Source organism: Anolis carolinensis, chromosome 5 (genome assembly GCF_035594765.1).
Source record: "Anolis carolinensis isolate JA03-04 chromosome 5, rAnoCar3.1.pri, whole genome shotgun sequence".
Classification (NCBI taxonomy): Eukaryota; Metazoa; Chordata; class Lepidosauria; order Squamata; family Dactyloidae; genus Anolis; species Anolis carolinensis.
Window position 1 is genome coordinate 87,830,746 of NC_085845.1, and position 16,520 is coordinate 87,847,265.

The 16,520-nt window shown below is 38.2% G+C and overlaps 1 protein-coding gene across 4 annotated transcripts in view; it reads right to left on the reverse strand.

Moving 5' to 3' along the window:
• The window catches only part of sema3c (semaphorin 3C), a 308,538-nt gene that overhangs the window by 15,595 nt on the left and 276,423 nt on the right, over positions 1-16,520 (reverse strand). For all 4 annotated transcript variants that reach the window (XM_062981734.1, XM_008111511.3, XM_062981736.1 and 1 more), the window contains 4 exons: positions 12,446-12,668; positions 7,852-7,937; positions 4,799-4,840; positions 3,300-3,457 (listed from right to left, as the gene is read on the reverse strand). In XM_062981734.1, coding sequence (XP_062837804.1) covers positions 3,300-3,457; positions 4,799-4,840; positions 7,852-7,937; positions 12,446-12,668 — 509 coding nt within the window. The remainder of the gene's footprint in view (positions 1-3,299; positions 3,458-4,798; positions 4,841-7,851; positions 7,938-12,445; positions 12,669-16,520) is intronic.

Below are 16,520 nucleotides of genomic sequence, written 5' to 3' on the forward strand. Positions count from 1 at the left end.
GGAAAGTCACACTCTCTCTGTCTTAGTGGAGGACAATGGTACGAAACCCCCCGGATTGGTTCACTATAGAGTTGTCAAACATCGGAATTAACTTGAAGAGACACAAAAACAAAAATCTTACATTTTATGTATCTTTTTTACTTTGAAGAAGCTCAAGAAATATATTTAAAAATATTATATAGAATTATATTAAAATATTGGCAGTATTTGACAACTAGATTTCCCTTGCCTCAACAAGACTCTTCTTTCTGTTACAAAAAAGCAATTTGTTTTAGAAGAATGCTTTTAGTAAGTTGCCACTTGATCTTTAATGTCAAAACTTAAATGGGAGGCTTTGATCTTTTCAAGACTGGTCATAAGCAGAGAATGTAAGACATGAATTTCAGCATTGTTTATTTGGTTCTTTCAGATGTTCTGAGAACATTTGGAGAAACCATTTTAAAGAAGTCCATAAACCTTGTAAATAACTTATTAAGTATGAAAAATTAATTTGGGAAGATGTGCCGTGGATATATTTTGAAAACAAGGACATGATCATATACCTCAGGGTCTTGTTTTGGAAATAAAATTTAGTATTACTCTAAAAGGGCAAAGAAATAGCAAAGCAGAGTTACTACTTTTGTCTAGACTTTGAGACTTGGCTCCTATTATGGATGGCGGGTTTTTTTAAGAGATAAAGGGACAATTTACTTCTTAAACATATGAAAAACAAACTTGATTCTGTATGCATTTATCTCACAGTACAATACATAGAAAATAAAGAAAACATGAGCTAAAGAAGACAACTTTTTTTTTTGCTAATGTGATAGAAATGTTAAAAAAAATATCCACAAACATGCCTAAACTTTTGGCTAGACTTAGTTCACACTTCTGCTTACTTGGAAAATGGATATAAATTCTAAAAGTTAAAATTGCCAGATATCTTATGTAGTCAGAAAGTATTGACTTCTAGAGTACTATAGATACATGAGGAAATACAGTAACTATAGCAGGGAACCATAGTAATACTGTGTCTTTGCTGCTCCAAATATCCCAGAATAAACTATTGTTGTTGTTAAGGGTCTTCAAGTCACTTATGACCCATAGTGACCCTAAGGCAAATCGATCAGATGGTTTTCTTGGCAAGATTTGCTCACAGAGGGGCTATCATTGCTTTCTTGTTAGTAGAATTGAGTGTGACTTCCCAAGGTCAACAAGTGGGTTTCTACAGTTAAGTGGAGACTCAAACCTCTTGTCTCTTGGAGTCTTAATGCAATGCTCAAACCACTAAACCATGTTGGTTCTTTAGAATAAATAATACCGTTCTTTTGAGATATACTTTTGAGTTGGTATTTTAAGTACTTCTAAAGAACAGAACTGAAAAGAGTCTTGTTTCTGAGAATGCAGTCAATTATTGTTAACTGCATTTCTAAAAAGCCATGAATTTTTGGCACAAACACTGTTTTTGCTCATTTCAATTTAGGCACTTCAAATATAAAGGAAGAAATAGAGTTCAGTAATACACTGCATATTTTGCATCCCATCAGTTATACATAGTATGGCCTGCCAAAGGCCTGTGAATTCTGCTGAACTTTTGTTTTGCAGCTTAAACCATTATGTCAATGTGTTCATGAAGCACTCCAATCTTAACATTTGTTGCTTAACAACAAATGTTCTGAATTCAACTATTGGAGTTGGGAAACATTCTGCATGAGGAGATGGAAGGGTATCAGCCCCAAATTCTTGAAAGTTGAATAAAATTAAAGGACAAAATTGGGCATTGTCATTACAAACAATATTTTTACCTACAGAACTCTTTCAGAGGCAAGAAATGAAGAAGCAAACAATTTATGTTTTTTGCTTTAATGGGGTAAAATATGATCAGATTGTAGAGATGTTGGAATGGCTCCTTCATTTCTGTCCCTCCATTGGAAGAGTTTTAATACCAACAGGCTTTTGATAACTGACAGTTTTTCAAGAAAAGGACTTTTAGCATGCTGTGCTATTTTAATTATACTGGTTTCAAATCTGACTTTCAACATTTTTAATTGTATATTGTAATCATTTTAATAGTTTTCTCACAATCCCATTTTAACATGCTGTACATGTTTGAACTATATTGTACTTCTTTTAATTTATAAACCAGCTTGAGTCCCAAGGTATTTCTATACTGCAGAATCAATGCAGTTTGACAGCACTTTAAACTGCCATGGCTCAATTCTATGGGATCATGGGAGTTAGTTTTAAAAAGTCTTTAGCTTTCTCTGTGAAAGAATTTTGGTGCCACACCAAACTACAAACCCCCAGGAATCCATACCATTGAGCTAAGGCAGTTAAAGTGTTGTCGAACTGCATTATTATTATTATTATTATTATTATTATTATTATTATTATTATTATTATTATTTCATTCTCAGCTTACCATCTTCTTTATGGTGGAAATTCCTTAATCAGGGATGGCAAATAGGTGCCCCCCTTGATACTGTGGCACTACAGTGTCTCTCATCCAACACCAATGGTTGTTCTGACTATAGTTAATGATAGTTGCAGTCCAATGCCACCTGACTTTCCATATTTTAATCCCTGCCCTAAACAAAGCACAATTAAAGAGGAAAATCCTACTTGATGGAAAGTCCCCCTTTCCTGCAAAAGATCTTCCCTGTTGGTCTGTGCCGTCAAATTGCTTACAACTTATGGTCACTCAAAAGTGAAACTTTCATGGAGTTTTCTGCAGATGAGAGTATGTGATTTGCCCAGATAAACTCATATGACCAGGCTGGGAACAGAACCCTGGTCTCCAGAATCATAATCCAACACTGAAACCAGTTCATTTTCCTGTTTCTTGGCAGGGGGTTGGACTGGATGGCCCGTGAGGTCTCTTCCAGCTCTATGATTCTATGATTCTACATGCACTGCTCTCTAACTGGGGTAATAAAAAGAACAAGGCGGTGAAAATGGAGATGCTCAATCTCTAGATACACAGTAAAAGAAGCATAGCAGTTATAAAATTTTCCATTAATTATTAGTAAATGAGCAGCTTGTCTTTTTGCTGGCAATTATCCACAGAAAAAAAACCCTCTGACCCTCCAAATGTGAAAAGAAGCACAAAGTCTTCAAGTGCTAAAGCTGTGTTATTAATAAATTAATACTCTAGATAGCCAGACCTTGCCAAATATTTGTGTGTATTACACATCCCAGGTAATTCAGAAGTGATCAATAAAATAATTTCCCTTCCAATATTGTATGACATGCCCAGAATAGAAACAGAAGCTTCACATTTCTTTTTACAAATCTCAGCAGTTCCCTCAATGTTTACTCACCTTTTCCCGGTTGGGTAGAACCTGGAGCAGGAATTGCCATCCCAGGCACAGTAGGGGTCTCTGGCGAGGCAGCAGTCAGCGCAAGCTGTCCCGTATATATGACAGCGGTGCAAAGAAACCTGGGTGACCCCTTCTTCCGAGCTTACATACAACTGTTGCTATTTAACAGGAAATTGAGAGAGATTTATTTCAGGTGCTGAGATTAGAGAAGGAAAGTTAGCCAGGATGCAACTAATGAAGGACTAAAGCTTTCCTATCCTTTCAGTATTAACAACGAAACCAAAGGGTGAGCTACTGATGGGTGAAGAGCCAAAGTAAACAGAGGGTTCTTTCGGGTTAATTCGCCTATAATATTATACCTTCCTGTTAGAAAATGCTTAACACATTTTAAACACTGTGGGTCATTGTTTCATTCTGTCTGGAGAAGGGTGAAATTCAGCTTAGAGATCTGATATGTTACGCCTTTTTTCATATTTTAATTCCACCATTCCCAGCTAGAAATTTGGATAAGCCCACAGATTTGAGAAACCTCAATTCTTCTGCACATAATCTTTGGCTTCTCTTTTACTTTTGTGGCAAGAGGGAATAACTGTTGGGTCTTGAAGAAGGCTACAGTCTTAGCACAGCATATATATAGCTGGAGCCATACCAGGAAGGGGACGGGAGAGATGTGAACAAAGAAAACAAATATTTCACGGTTAGTCTGGCCAGCAAAGCTGTCTGGGAACTAGGCCTAAGTCCCAGCTCAGGCCAACAAAGACTGAGAAAGTCTGGTTGCCTGGCCCAGGATGCGTCAATCACACAGTTGTTCTACATTTGCAGAGTAGGCAACCAGGCCTTTGCCCACCACATTAAACACTCTCCTCAATTTTAGAGATCTGCCTTCTTCAATCCTTACAGCTGTGAAGGTGACTATAATGACCGACACCACACTGAAACAAGTGGCTGACCAAATGTTATACAATGACCATGTAAACAGAGAAAATGGAACCTACAAGCCATTGCAACATAGATTGGATCCAGATATGTAGTGCAATTCTATTCATACTTACAAGGGAGTAAGTCCCATTCACTTGAACAAGGCTTACTCCTGAGTGGCTAGGATTGCACTGTCCATTACGTGATCTGAGATCTCACTGAAGTCAATAGGGTAAGTTAGGCATGGCTTATATGCCACTGACCTAAATAGATTCAAGTTCAACTATTTATTTATTTATTTATTTACAGCATTTATATTCCGCCCTTCTCACCCCGAAGGGGACTCAGGGCGGATCACATTACACATATAGGCAAAAATTCAATGCCTTTTAATATAGAACAAAGACAAACAAACATAGGCTCTGAGTGGGCCTCAAACTCATGACCTCCTGGTCAGAGTGATTCATTGCAGCTGCTCTCCAGCCTGCGCCACAGCCCGACCCTATGTTTCTTAGGATCCATTTGTAAATATTGCATTGATTGTATCGTCAAAAATATTTATGAAATGTTCTTCTCTTTACCTTCTTAGATGAAATGGCCATTGTTGTTATTGGAGATTTATTCTGCAAGAAAAAATATATTCAAGAGAGTTCAGAATTTTTATTTTCTATTGCAGTTAGCCAAGATTATAACATCTTCCAGTGCATCAAATAATAGTCCATTTTTCTAGAAATATTTTTTTCACAGCTTCATAATTAGATCTTTACCATTTATTGTCTGTGACAGAGCAAAGTCTGTCTGAGCCATGTGTTTCTATCACTTGAGTTAAGCCCCTCAGTGCAAACATTTGCAAGTTCTAGACAATTCCCGATGAACAGCTCATAAAAAACCACCTCAGGAATGAAGATAGGCAACTGATGCTTTCAAACCATCACTTTCTGTTTGCAACAGATCCTTGTATTCATGCTTTGAAACTGATAGCACATTTCATTTTATGTCAAACAGCTCATATTTAATTAGAACATAAGCAGGATAAAGAGAATATCTGAAATGTCTTGCACACAATGCCTAATAGTGCTCATGGTTTTAGATAATCAATGCAAAATGTCAGCATTAAAAATTAAGTGTTGGTCCACTTGACACTTTGTTTGCATTCAGCATATTCAAAGGGCATACCGAGCTAGCTAGCATTTCTTCTCACGTACTTCTTCAGTGTTAAGTAAGAATCAAGAAATCACAAAACAGCATTCAGAAATGATAATTGGTGTCTCATGTAAAATTGCACCCTATTTTTTTTAAAAAATCCCGATAACACAAAATGGCATAAATCAGTTCTGGGGGCTCATGGAATAATCATAATAGAAGAATGAAGTTATGGCAGACATAGTTGAGCTGTCTTCAACTTCAAGGAAATACCAAATAAAATAGAGTGAAATAAAGGAGACGAAGCTAGACTGTGATCTACTGGTGGCCAAGTGTAATATATAGGTAGATTTCTGGGTGTTATGAAAAGAGTACTGGGCCTGGTGATTCTGGGTCTGATCAAACAAAAAATTTCATTCTTCAGCAAAATTCAGGGCAAAACTAGATACTATTTTTCCTTCCCACTTTCATGGCTCTGTCTCCATATTTCAGGTTTTATTCAGCACCAGTAGCTGTCTTTGTAAATCAGCTGTCCATCATTTCTTTGACAGCATCTGATATTCCAAAGGTAGCTGCTGGTGGTTCCAAAAGATCTAAAATGCTTGCTACTTATTACAACTGGAGCATTAAAATATACACTGTTACTTAACCAATCTTAATATTGAAGAGCGAAATGCTAGAGGGGATAAGACACAGTAGGTAACTCTATTAGCATAAATTTCATTTAAAGGGTAATTTTGGTTGGGGCTTAGAAAACAAGGAGCAGGAACAATTAGTTGCCATGCAGAGAAAAGATAATAAGGATGTTAGTATTTGGTGACATTATTCTTGCACATGAAAGTTAAAATTTTAAAATGTTTCCTCATGATTGTGAAATTAGCTTTTGAGCATTTTTATTATTTTGGGTCCTTTTGTAAAGAAATTTAGAAAAATTTAGAAAAAAATGAGTTATTACCAAAAATAACCTGCAATTTCATGCAAGTTACAATGCTTTGTGTGCAAAAAAGTCGGGTTTTGGCAAAAAGCAAAAGTCTGGGTCAAATAATTTTTTTCACAGCAATATTCCAAAATATCACGGGTCGGAGGAAATGAAGACAGGATACCTTCAAATATACCTTCAAAAATAACACATTTTGCAAGCATTCCTTACCTTCTTGGTGCCCCTTTCCATTGTCCCATCACAAGAGCGCCATAATATGGCAGGATGTGGGAATTATGGAAATGGTAATTCTTTCTAAATATTTCAAATGTGGACTATGGGATTGGACAAATTTATACTGGTTCAGAAATATGGAGACAGTTTTAAAGTATTTGGAAGAAGCTGCTCAGTGTATAGATAAAGATATTATAGTCAAATGAGAGTTCATGACTGACATGCAACTATTTTTCAGAAACAGGATAAACTGCAGTTAGAATTTTACTGCTAGAATAGTAAAAAATTGGGATCACAGGTGGGGCACTGTCAGTTCCAATCTCACCTTTTTCCTTTTGTGAAAGAGTCCATGGCAAGCAATGGCATGCTAATGTGTTGTCGAAGGCATGCTAATGTGTTATCTACAGCATGCTAGTTATTCTTTCTCATGTAGAGGAATGACTGATAAGCGAGCTTCTATTTCCCTTTTTTCATGTCAGGAGTGACTTGAGAAGCTGCCAGTCACTTCTGGTGTGAAAGAATTGGCTGTCTGTAAGGATGTTGCCTAGGGGATGGCCGGATGTTTGATGTTTTACCATCCTCTGGGAGGCTTCTCTCATGTCCCCACATGGGGAGATGAAGCTAACAGATGGGAGCTCACCTCGTTTCCCGGATTCGAACCGCTGACCTTTTGGTCAGCAGTCCTGGGAATAATTTGGACCCCCAGATGTTAGATTGAAAGTTCCAGAAGCTCTAGACAGCATAGCCAAGGATGAGGGAAGCTGGGAGATGCAGTTCAATAACATCTGGAGGACCACATGATTGTCCTCCAGATGTTATTGAACTGCATCTCCCAGCTTCCTTCTTAAATTATTTATCCATCTTTGTAGTTATAGTTGATTGAAGCCTATGACTTTCCAACACCAGTAACATCTGTGTTTTTAAAAGTACAAGAAAGAAAGAAAATCCAAGGCAATTTTACTTGAGAGCTGTACCTTAGTGTCAGAAAGTTTCTTGGATAATGAAAAAGTAAGACAATCTGGCAAGCCACTGCAACTGATTGCAATGATGATATAGCAAAAACATTGGCTTCTGGCAGCTGCTGCAATGGAGGGGTTGAAGGGGATGATGTACTTATCAAAATCCTTTAATCCAGGATGACAACATAAAAACATCAGTTTAAATGCTGTGTGAAAGATTTAAGCCCCTCTTTCCTTTTACTTGGAGAATTCCAGTTACACAACAGAAAAAAGTTACAGCGCTCCACATTGATCATTTATCAAAGACATTTCAACTTTGCCAAGCTATATTGGATCAAAGTGTTTTGACAGGCAGTGGATATGTCTGAGAGAGACGAACCTTAAACACTTCAAGTTCTTCTAAGATGAGTTCTCCCCTTGTTGAGTTATTGGGCAGGACCACAACTTTCTGCACTGTACCATGGTCTGCAGTGGGGAAAATAAAAACAAAGTAAGCAATTGAATGCATTGGTGTTCATAGAATCCAGATTGGAGCAATGGAAATGTTGCGGTAAGTACAGATTGCTTTCTGCTTAGCAATTTTCTTGGTTCATTTATAGGGTTCCATTACCAGTAATAGTAGTAGTAGTAGTAGTAATAATTTTATTTTTTTTACTCTGCCTCCATCTCCCCGAAGGGACTCGGGGCGGCTTACACATGGCACAAGGTGTCTAAAATAAACAGACAGTACAATACAAAATAAAATCATGAGTATATAAAACAATAATTTGAACTCTGAACAGCACCCAATAACCTATAGTGTCAGCAAGACTTAGGGGAGTCTCAGGGAGGGTAATGAACCCCCAAATAAAATACTTTGGGTCTTATATTATTATTTTCTGGATAGGCCAGAGATGGGGCTACATGAGCTTTATCTTTGGGCCTAATTATCATAGAATCATATTGTTGAAAGAGACCTCGTGGGCCATTTAGTCCAACCCCTTGCCAAGAAGCAGGAAATCGCATCCAATTGTTGGGGATGATGCCAATATGAGATGCAGTTCACCGACTTCATCCTTTCTATCTCCCTCATGCTCCCCAAACTGCGAAAACTGTCAAAACATTGATTTCATTATATAATGCATACTCATCTGGATGCTATTTCTTCCTGTGCTGGTGGATACATTTTTTATGATTTGAACATTATTTTCCCCTCCCATAATTGGACTTTTAAAAATATTAGAATTGCAAGTCAGATTAGGATACATGTTGAGAATGCCTTATGTAGTTTCTCTTGCCACACAGTTCTTTTTTAAAATGCTATAAAATCAGTATATACAATATATGATTAAAATCAAAGACACTCTGGACAACCTGAAAGAGATATTCACTCTTCTCTACATGTACATTAGCCACTAATTTCCACAGAGATGTGAGACACAGCAAAATACTATTTATATCAAGGATATACTAATTAGTTGTAGGGGAATACATTGCTGAAGTTAATGTTTGGCAATGATCCACAAGGGTTTCCATGGGAACAGACAATATGTGGGAGGGTTACAATAGATCTAAGAACAGGCTAAAAAACAATATTTGATGGAGCTACATTGCAGTGTCCTGCAGTTTATAGAATCATAGAATCATAGAGTTGGAAGAGACCTCATGGGCCATCCAGTCCAACCCCCTGCCAAGAAGCAGGAAAATCACACTCAAAGCACCCCTGACAGATGGCCATCCAGCTTCTGCTTAAAAGCCTCCAAAAAAGGAGTCTCTCCCACATTCTGGGGCAGAGTTCCACTGCCGAACAGCTCTCACAGTGAGGAAGTTTTTCCTAATGTTCAGGTGGAATCTCCTTTCCTGTAGTTTGAAGCCATTGTTCTACGTCCTAGTCTCGAGGGCAGCAGAAAACAAGCTTGCTCCCTCCTCCCTATGACTAAGTACACAATGAATACACTAAAATAGCTCAAGATTATCTATACATTGGTTCAATCACTAACCAGAATAGACTACAATTAAGAAATCAAAAACTAGAAGGACAGCTAGGAAGGAATTAGACATGATGCTGAAATGCAAAGGTGTATCATTGAATACTAAAGTTAGGATTATCCATACCATCTTATTTTTAATTTCTATGTATGATTGTGAAAGCTGGACAAGAAAACAGTTGATTGGAAGAGAATCAAATCATTTGAAATATGGTGCAGGAGACGACCATGCGGAACCCAATTATTTTATTTAGAAGTCCATGAATTTCTAAAAGGACAAGTAAATGTGTCCTTGAGCAAATGAAGCCTGAATTATCCCTAGAAACCGAGATAGCTAACTTGAAACTGTTGTACTTTGGACATATAATAAGAAGACATAAGTCACTGGAAAAGGCAATATTGTTTGGTAAGGTAAAAAGAAAGACCACATCACAGATGGGCAGACTCAATCAAGGAAGCCACTGTCTGCAGGATTTAAACACAGCTGTTGATGAAAGGATGACTTGGAGGTCCTTCATTCATGAGATTGCAATAGGTCAGAGTTGACTTGATGGCAGTTAACAACAAAGTTATGCATTTGTGCATTTGGCCATTAGCCAATACATTTTCACAAATTTAAACTTAAGCCAGCCAAAAGAGAAGACTTTAGTCAATACCATGAGCTTCAAAAATTGAATTCTAGATAGATATTGGAAAGCTCTCCTGCCCCAAAATAACCTCGGGCAAACAAGTTAGCAAAAGACAACAACTGAAAGAACACACTGTCCACATCAGAAAAACCACTACACAAATATAATAAATACTGGATGACATTTTTATGGAACATAGCAGGGAGAAATATGTATGGGTTTTCTTTTGAGGTGGTCCCTATTTCTTTCAAGTATGAGATAATTGCAATTCAGGCTCAAATTTGGATGCAATATTCCCAACTCATTCAAATAGACTAGAGACTGCCCTCAAGATCAAGAAAACAAAAGGAGCAGTAAAAGAAATGCTTAAAATAAGCCTGTTCTCTGAATAATGCTGGAATCATTTCTGTCAAATTATAGCAGAATTAACTTGCTGGGATGGTAAAAGACTGTCTCAATCTAATTGCAAGGTACTTTTCTCATACATATTATAATCTTGTCAAACTCTTTTTGTATTCCTTTCAGAATTGCTTGGTTGCCTCTTTCCACCCAGAAACCTTCCAAATTCACATTGTAATTTTACTTCAGGTGAAACATGGTGCTCATTTAGAGAGGTAGAGTCCCTGTTAAAATTTTTGGAAAACTTCCAGCTTGTGTCGGGGGAAGGAGGGGGACCAAGGCTAAGGACAGTTAAAAGCCAAGGAGCTCCCCTCTCCCTCCCCCAGCCTCTCTCTCAGGGAGACAGACCCGGCGCTGCAGGAGCCTCAAAGTCAAGTTGGGTCATGCCTCTCCTCCAGAACAGCTTTAAGAAGCATTAAACCTGGTCTCCTCTACAAAGGGAGAGAATCCAGAAAGAGTGGTAACTGAAGCTTTTTTAAATCCAGGTCTTAATGAAGGATACGGAAGGGGTGCCTGTGGGAAGCCCCCCCCCCCCCATAATAGGCTGGATAGGGTGCTTTCTTAACCCTGTTGCTGCCAATGGGCTGAAAATATCATTTTTTTGGATGTGGAACAAAAACTCCAATTTGGCAGCGCTGCACCTGTTTTCGGGAGGCACTGGAAAATGGATATGAGGGGGGGTGCTTTCGGTATCTGGCAAGCAAAAATGAATAGCACTTCACCTGAATGCACAAGCCTAGTACAAGTTTGTTCAAGTTGAGCAGTGAGTTTAAACAGTCTGGTAACTGTAATTCTCTTGAATGAAAAATTATTTTCCTATATGCCTATTAAGATACAGATTAAGTATCCCATATCCAAAACGCCCGAGATCAGAAGTGTTCCGTTTTTTTTTTAATTCTTTGAGTTTGGATTACGTAACATGGGTGCAAGAATGAGGTAAAAAATGCATTGACCGATTCATAAGTAAAATACTGTATGAAGTAAGAGGAGAGTTTAGACATGCTAAGATGGTAAAGAGAAGACATGGGGCTTCTGAAATGTCATTCTAGTCTATAGAGAAAACACAGCAACTGCGCTGCTCCTGAATCAATCAGTGCTCTTGTTTTGTATTGGTTTAGAAAACGCATCACAGTCAACTCTTTTCTAGCCCTCCCATCAGCGTTTTGATGGATTGTTTGAATATTTTTATCTGAGAGACAGCTCCATTTTGTAGCAGATAAAAAAGCTCCCTGAAACAAAAGGTTTATGTAGCAGCCACTCATTTCTGTGGGGTGCTTTAAGGTATTGAGGCGGGGGGAATGATACACACTAAGTGTGACATCATTATCATTCAGACAACCATGCAGTCAATTACATAAATAATTGTCTGCTTATAGGATTTATTTCATTAGCTCCATAGCCGAGAAGGGCAATTTTGTACCTGCTGGTTAGCATGTAGCAAATATGTATAGCTGCTGTGAGATTGGCACAATCACATACAATCACAAAGGGCAGGCTGTTATGTAAAAAATGACAGAGTTGATTGTGTCTTTTTACTACATGTGCACAGAAAAACACCCAGTTTTTAATTAATTCAGAATATATGTGCATGCGTATGTCACTGAAAGCTGCCCATCCATCATGTAAAAAAAAAAAAGAAATTCTCTATATTTGCAATCCCAGGGAAATAGTTGGGCTATGTTCTCTCACAAAGATTTTTCTTCTCTTGAAAGGAGTTGGGGGGGCGGGTTCTATATGGAGGAGGAATAACAAAAGATACAGTTCTTCACCTGCAGTCCAGAATAGTAGAGTCGCCTTTTGCATCCCCAAAGATGCAAGAATTTTGTACAAAATAAACTTTGAATTATTCTTGGTAATTCTGGATTCTGTTTGTCAGGGTTTCCTAGCACTTGAGAAACTTTGTTATATACCCTTCCCCAGACATTTTCAAATATTCTTCCCATTTCTAAACAAATAAAGGTAGACATGCTTTTCTTACCTGTTCCAAGAAACAAAACATGGTATCTTCCATCAGCGGCACTGACACGGTCCACAGCTATCTTTGTATATTTGTAGTCAGTGCCTGTTCGAATTATCAGAGGTCTCTTGTGGATGGGGTAGATAAGATTAAACATTAGGGGATGATTCCTGATAAAGGTCACCACATCATCTGGAAACTCCTTAGTTGTCCGTATGTTGGGTGTGAAAGCTCCACCAGGACACTGCAAAAAAAGACAGGCAATCCTCAGAAATTACAACAAGCATGAGTCTGTGTTCTGTTCTTTAGATAGAGTCTGGTGAAGGTATTTTCTAAAAGACCAATTTCAAGATGAAAGTAAATGAAAAGACATGCGTAACCACAATCAAGGCTAATGTGTCTATGAATGGCAATATCAAAGTCAAACACAATTTATAAGAATAACACATTTTGCTTGAACATTCTGGTTGCCAATAGCTAATATAATTGTATACTCCCCAGATAAGGAAAAAAGGAGGGATGATGGAAGGGAATATCAACTATTGCATCAACTTGTTTTCTCTTTAGCATATGTGAAGTTTTGAACCTTAATTGCCTCCACCTTAAGCCCAATGTCTGTTTTAGTTTGTCAGGTGGTACAGAATTTTAAATGGATCACTTCCCTATAGCAGATCCATTCCCATACTGATTTAATATCCCCGACAATAATGTTCTTTTACTTTGGCCTGTGTGGCCCTTCCTAAGATGAGTCTTTTAGATTCAAGACAAATAGGGAACAATATATCTGAAAATCACAAAATTTGAAAGTGTTCCATCTACTCATTCTCATCTAACAAACTGCATCCCACAGTGCTAGAGTCCAGTAGTAAAGATTTATTTTAAAATTTCAGTATTCTCATGATAAGGAATGGAGAAGTGACTTAAAATGTCAAGAGGTTCATCGGCCTTAGGCATGCAGCTTCATCATCAAGAATCATATAAACACGTAACTCACACTGTTTCTAAGATCTGTTTATTTGGTGTGTTTAAAATTCCTATTCCATTCCATAACATCGGACAGAATTGAAATTCGGTTGAATAGTCTTTGCAATACAGCATAAAAGGGAAACGCTAGGTGAAAATCTTTCTTGTACACACAGAAAAATAGCACATACAAGGAACATAAACACAAAGAAAAAGACTTCCAGGAATCATCCTACCCTATTCTGACAGTACGGGAAAGGCTATGCTATTTGAAATTTTGATATATATACAAGGTATTCTGTTATTTTTGACAGACATAGAAACTGACTAAAAGTTAAGAACACTGCACTTTGTGGTCATGTCTTAAGAAGGAGGTCACGCTTGAAGGAGAATAATACATTCCACTATTTGCTCAACTCAGCGTACTGAGTTCTTTCATGAGTTACAAGAGCAGCATTCATCTCTAACAAAAGCATGTGGGTATGCCCAAGGCAAACTGAAACAGAAGACAATATTATTGTGTTGCACTTTAGATGAGTTTCTCTATTTAGCTTGGCTTCCTTTAACTGGCAGGAAGGAAGGTCTATTGCAGTTACAGGTCTGGAGCCAATACCAATGTCAGCAGCTATCTAATAATTTTGAAATCCATATAGTTCTGTGCATCACGCTCCCACAGTTGGTCCTCCATATCCACAGATTCTGCATCCAAGGATCTATGATTATTTTTTTTCAAAAAAAAAAAAAAAAAGGCCAGGCTGCGGAGGGCTGTGGTGCAGGCTGGTTAGAAGCCAGCTGCAACAAATCACTCTGACCAAGATGTCATGAGTTCGAGGCCAGCCCGTGCCTACGTCTGTCTCTGTCTCTGTTCTGTGTTATGGCATTGAATGTTTGTCTTATATGTGTGCAATGTGATCCACCCTGAGTCGCCTTCGGGGTGAGAAGGGTGGAATATAAATACTGTAAATAAATAAATAAATAAATTTAAAAGCAAACCTTGATTTTTGCCATTCTTTAGGGAGCCATTTTACTAAGATATTGTATAAAACGTGACTTGAGCACCCACAGATTTAGGTATTTGCATTAGCTCTTCTACAGCTTAGACATGCAGCTATGTTCAAATCCCATAGGATACCAAGGGCCAACTGTACGAGACCCAGAAGATTTCCTTGCTCCCAAGTGGGCTCTGAGGAACATCGGGGTAATAAGGCTACAGGGAAGGAGGGAGAATGCTCTCTGGATTCACTGGCCTAAGCAGTTTCATCAACTAAACATCTTTGTTGGAGCCTGGCCTTAATGCAAATTTGGAACCTTCTCTCTTAAATCAGCAGACACTGAATATTTCCACTTAGTTTCTTCAACACTGGGATTCCTTGGTGTAAGAGTTCAGTCTTGAAATGTAATGGAAAGCAACAGTTTGGTGGTAAATGCAGCATAAGTGAAAGCAAGTGGCAAACCCATAAGGTGCCCATAAGGACATGCAAAGATTATTCAATCAGGAGGACCTCTGAAGATGACAAAGCTCCTCGGAGTGGAAGATGGAGGGACAGCACCCCTCCCCCCCATGGCTGGAGTTGAGCACAGCCTCCAGATGCCGGAAATTGAAAAGGTGGGTAAAGCCTTTACCTTTGTTTATGTATTGTCTGTCCCTGTTAATTGTACAATAGCATTGAATGTTTGCCGTATACAGTAGAATCATAGAATCATAGAATAACAGAGTTGGAAGAGACCTCATGGGCTATCCAGTCCAACCCCCTGCCAAGAAGCAGGAAATCACATTCAAAGCACCCCCAAGAGATGGCCATCCAGCCTCTGCTAAAAAGCCTCCAAAGAAGGAGCCTCCACCACAGTCTGGGGGAGAGTTCCACTGCCGAACAGCTCTCACAGTCAGGAAGTTTTTCCTGATGTTCAGGTGGAATCTCCTTTCCTGTAGTTTGAAGCCATTGTTCCGTGTCTCAGTTATCCAACATAAACGGGCCGGGAGAACACTGGATAAGCAATAATGTTGGATAATAAGGAGGGATTAAGAAAAAGGTCTATTAAACATAAAATTACATCATGATTTTACAAATTAAGCACTAAAACTTCGTATTTTACAACAAAGCAATTCAATACACAGTAATGTTATGTAGTAATTACTGTATTTACGAATTTAGCACCAAAACATTGCAACATTTACTACAAAAACATTGACTACTAAAAGGCAGACTGCGTTGGATAATACAAAACATTGGATAAGTGAAACTTGGATAAGTGAGACTCTACTGTATGTGTTCTGTAATCTGTCCTGAGTCCCCTCAGGGAGATACAATGGGATATAAATAAAGTATATCATTATCTCCTTATTAAACACAAAGAGGACATTTTGCAGTGGTGTAGACTTTATGAGGACAAGAAAGTATGCTAGTTCTGAGGAGCAATTTTCCACCCATGGATCTCATTATAAGCCACAACATATTCAAATGGAAAATAAAAAATATCCCACAAATTGAAACTGAAATAAATTCATTTAGACTCAGGACAATGAAGTCCCAAGATATTAGATACAGGCAGTCCCCAAGTTATGAAAATGGTAGGTTTTGTAGGTTTGCTCTTAAGCTGAATTTGTATGGAAGAAGGAATGGGTACATTTTAAAAATGTAACTGCAGATATCTATCTTTGGATAGCATAAGGAAAGGTTAACACTCCTGTAGTGTTTATTTTGCTGTCTGTGCACCTCTCTTTCTGTCCCTGTGGTCACTGGATTTTGAAAAATTTGGCTTGTTGTGGAAAAAAGGATTGGTGATAAAACTTCAGTGGAGACATCTTTTTCCCATGATAACTCTTTCAGATTGAATTTCCCTTTCCTGGGGGTAGATTTCTTTCACTATCTGTTGGCTCAGTCCGTTCTTAACTATGAGTCATTTGGAAGTCAGATGTTTGTATCTTGGGGACTGTCTGTAATGATTGTGTTACCCAAAAAGAACTGATCTGTTAAGCCAGCCAGTGCTCTAAACAAAGGGTTTCTTAGACACTGAAGAATGGGGTGCTGAAAAAAAATATAACTGTGGTGTCCTCCCAGTCAAAGGGCTGATTTGAGACTGGCAGCTGGAAAAACCCCTTGTGAGATTCTGTAACAGCTGCTTCTCACAATGG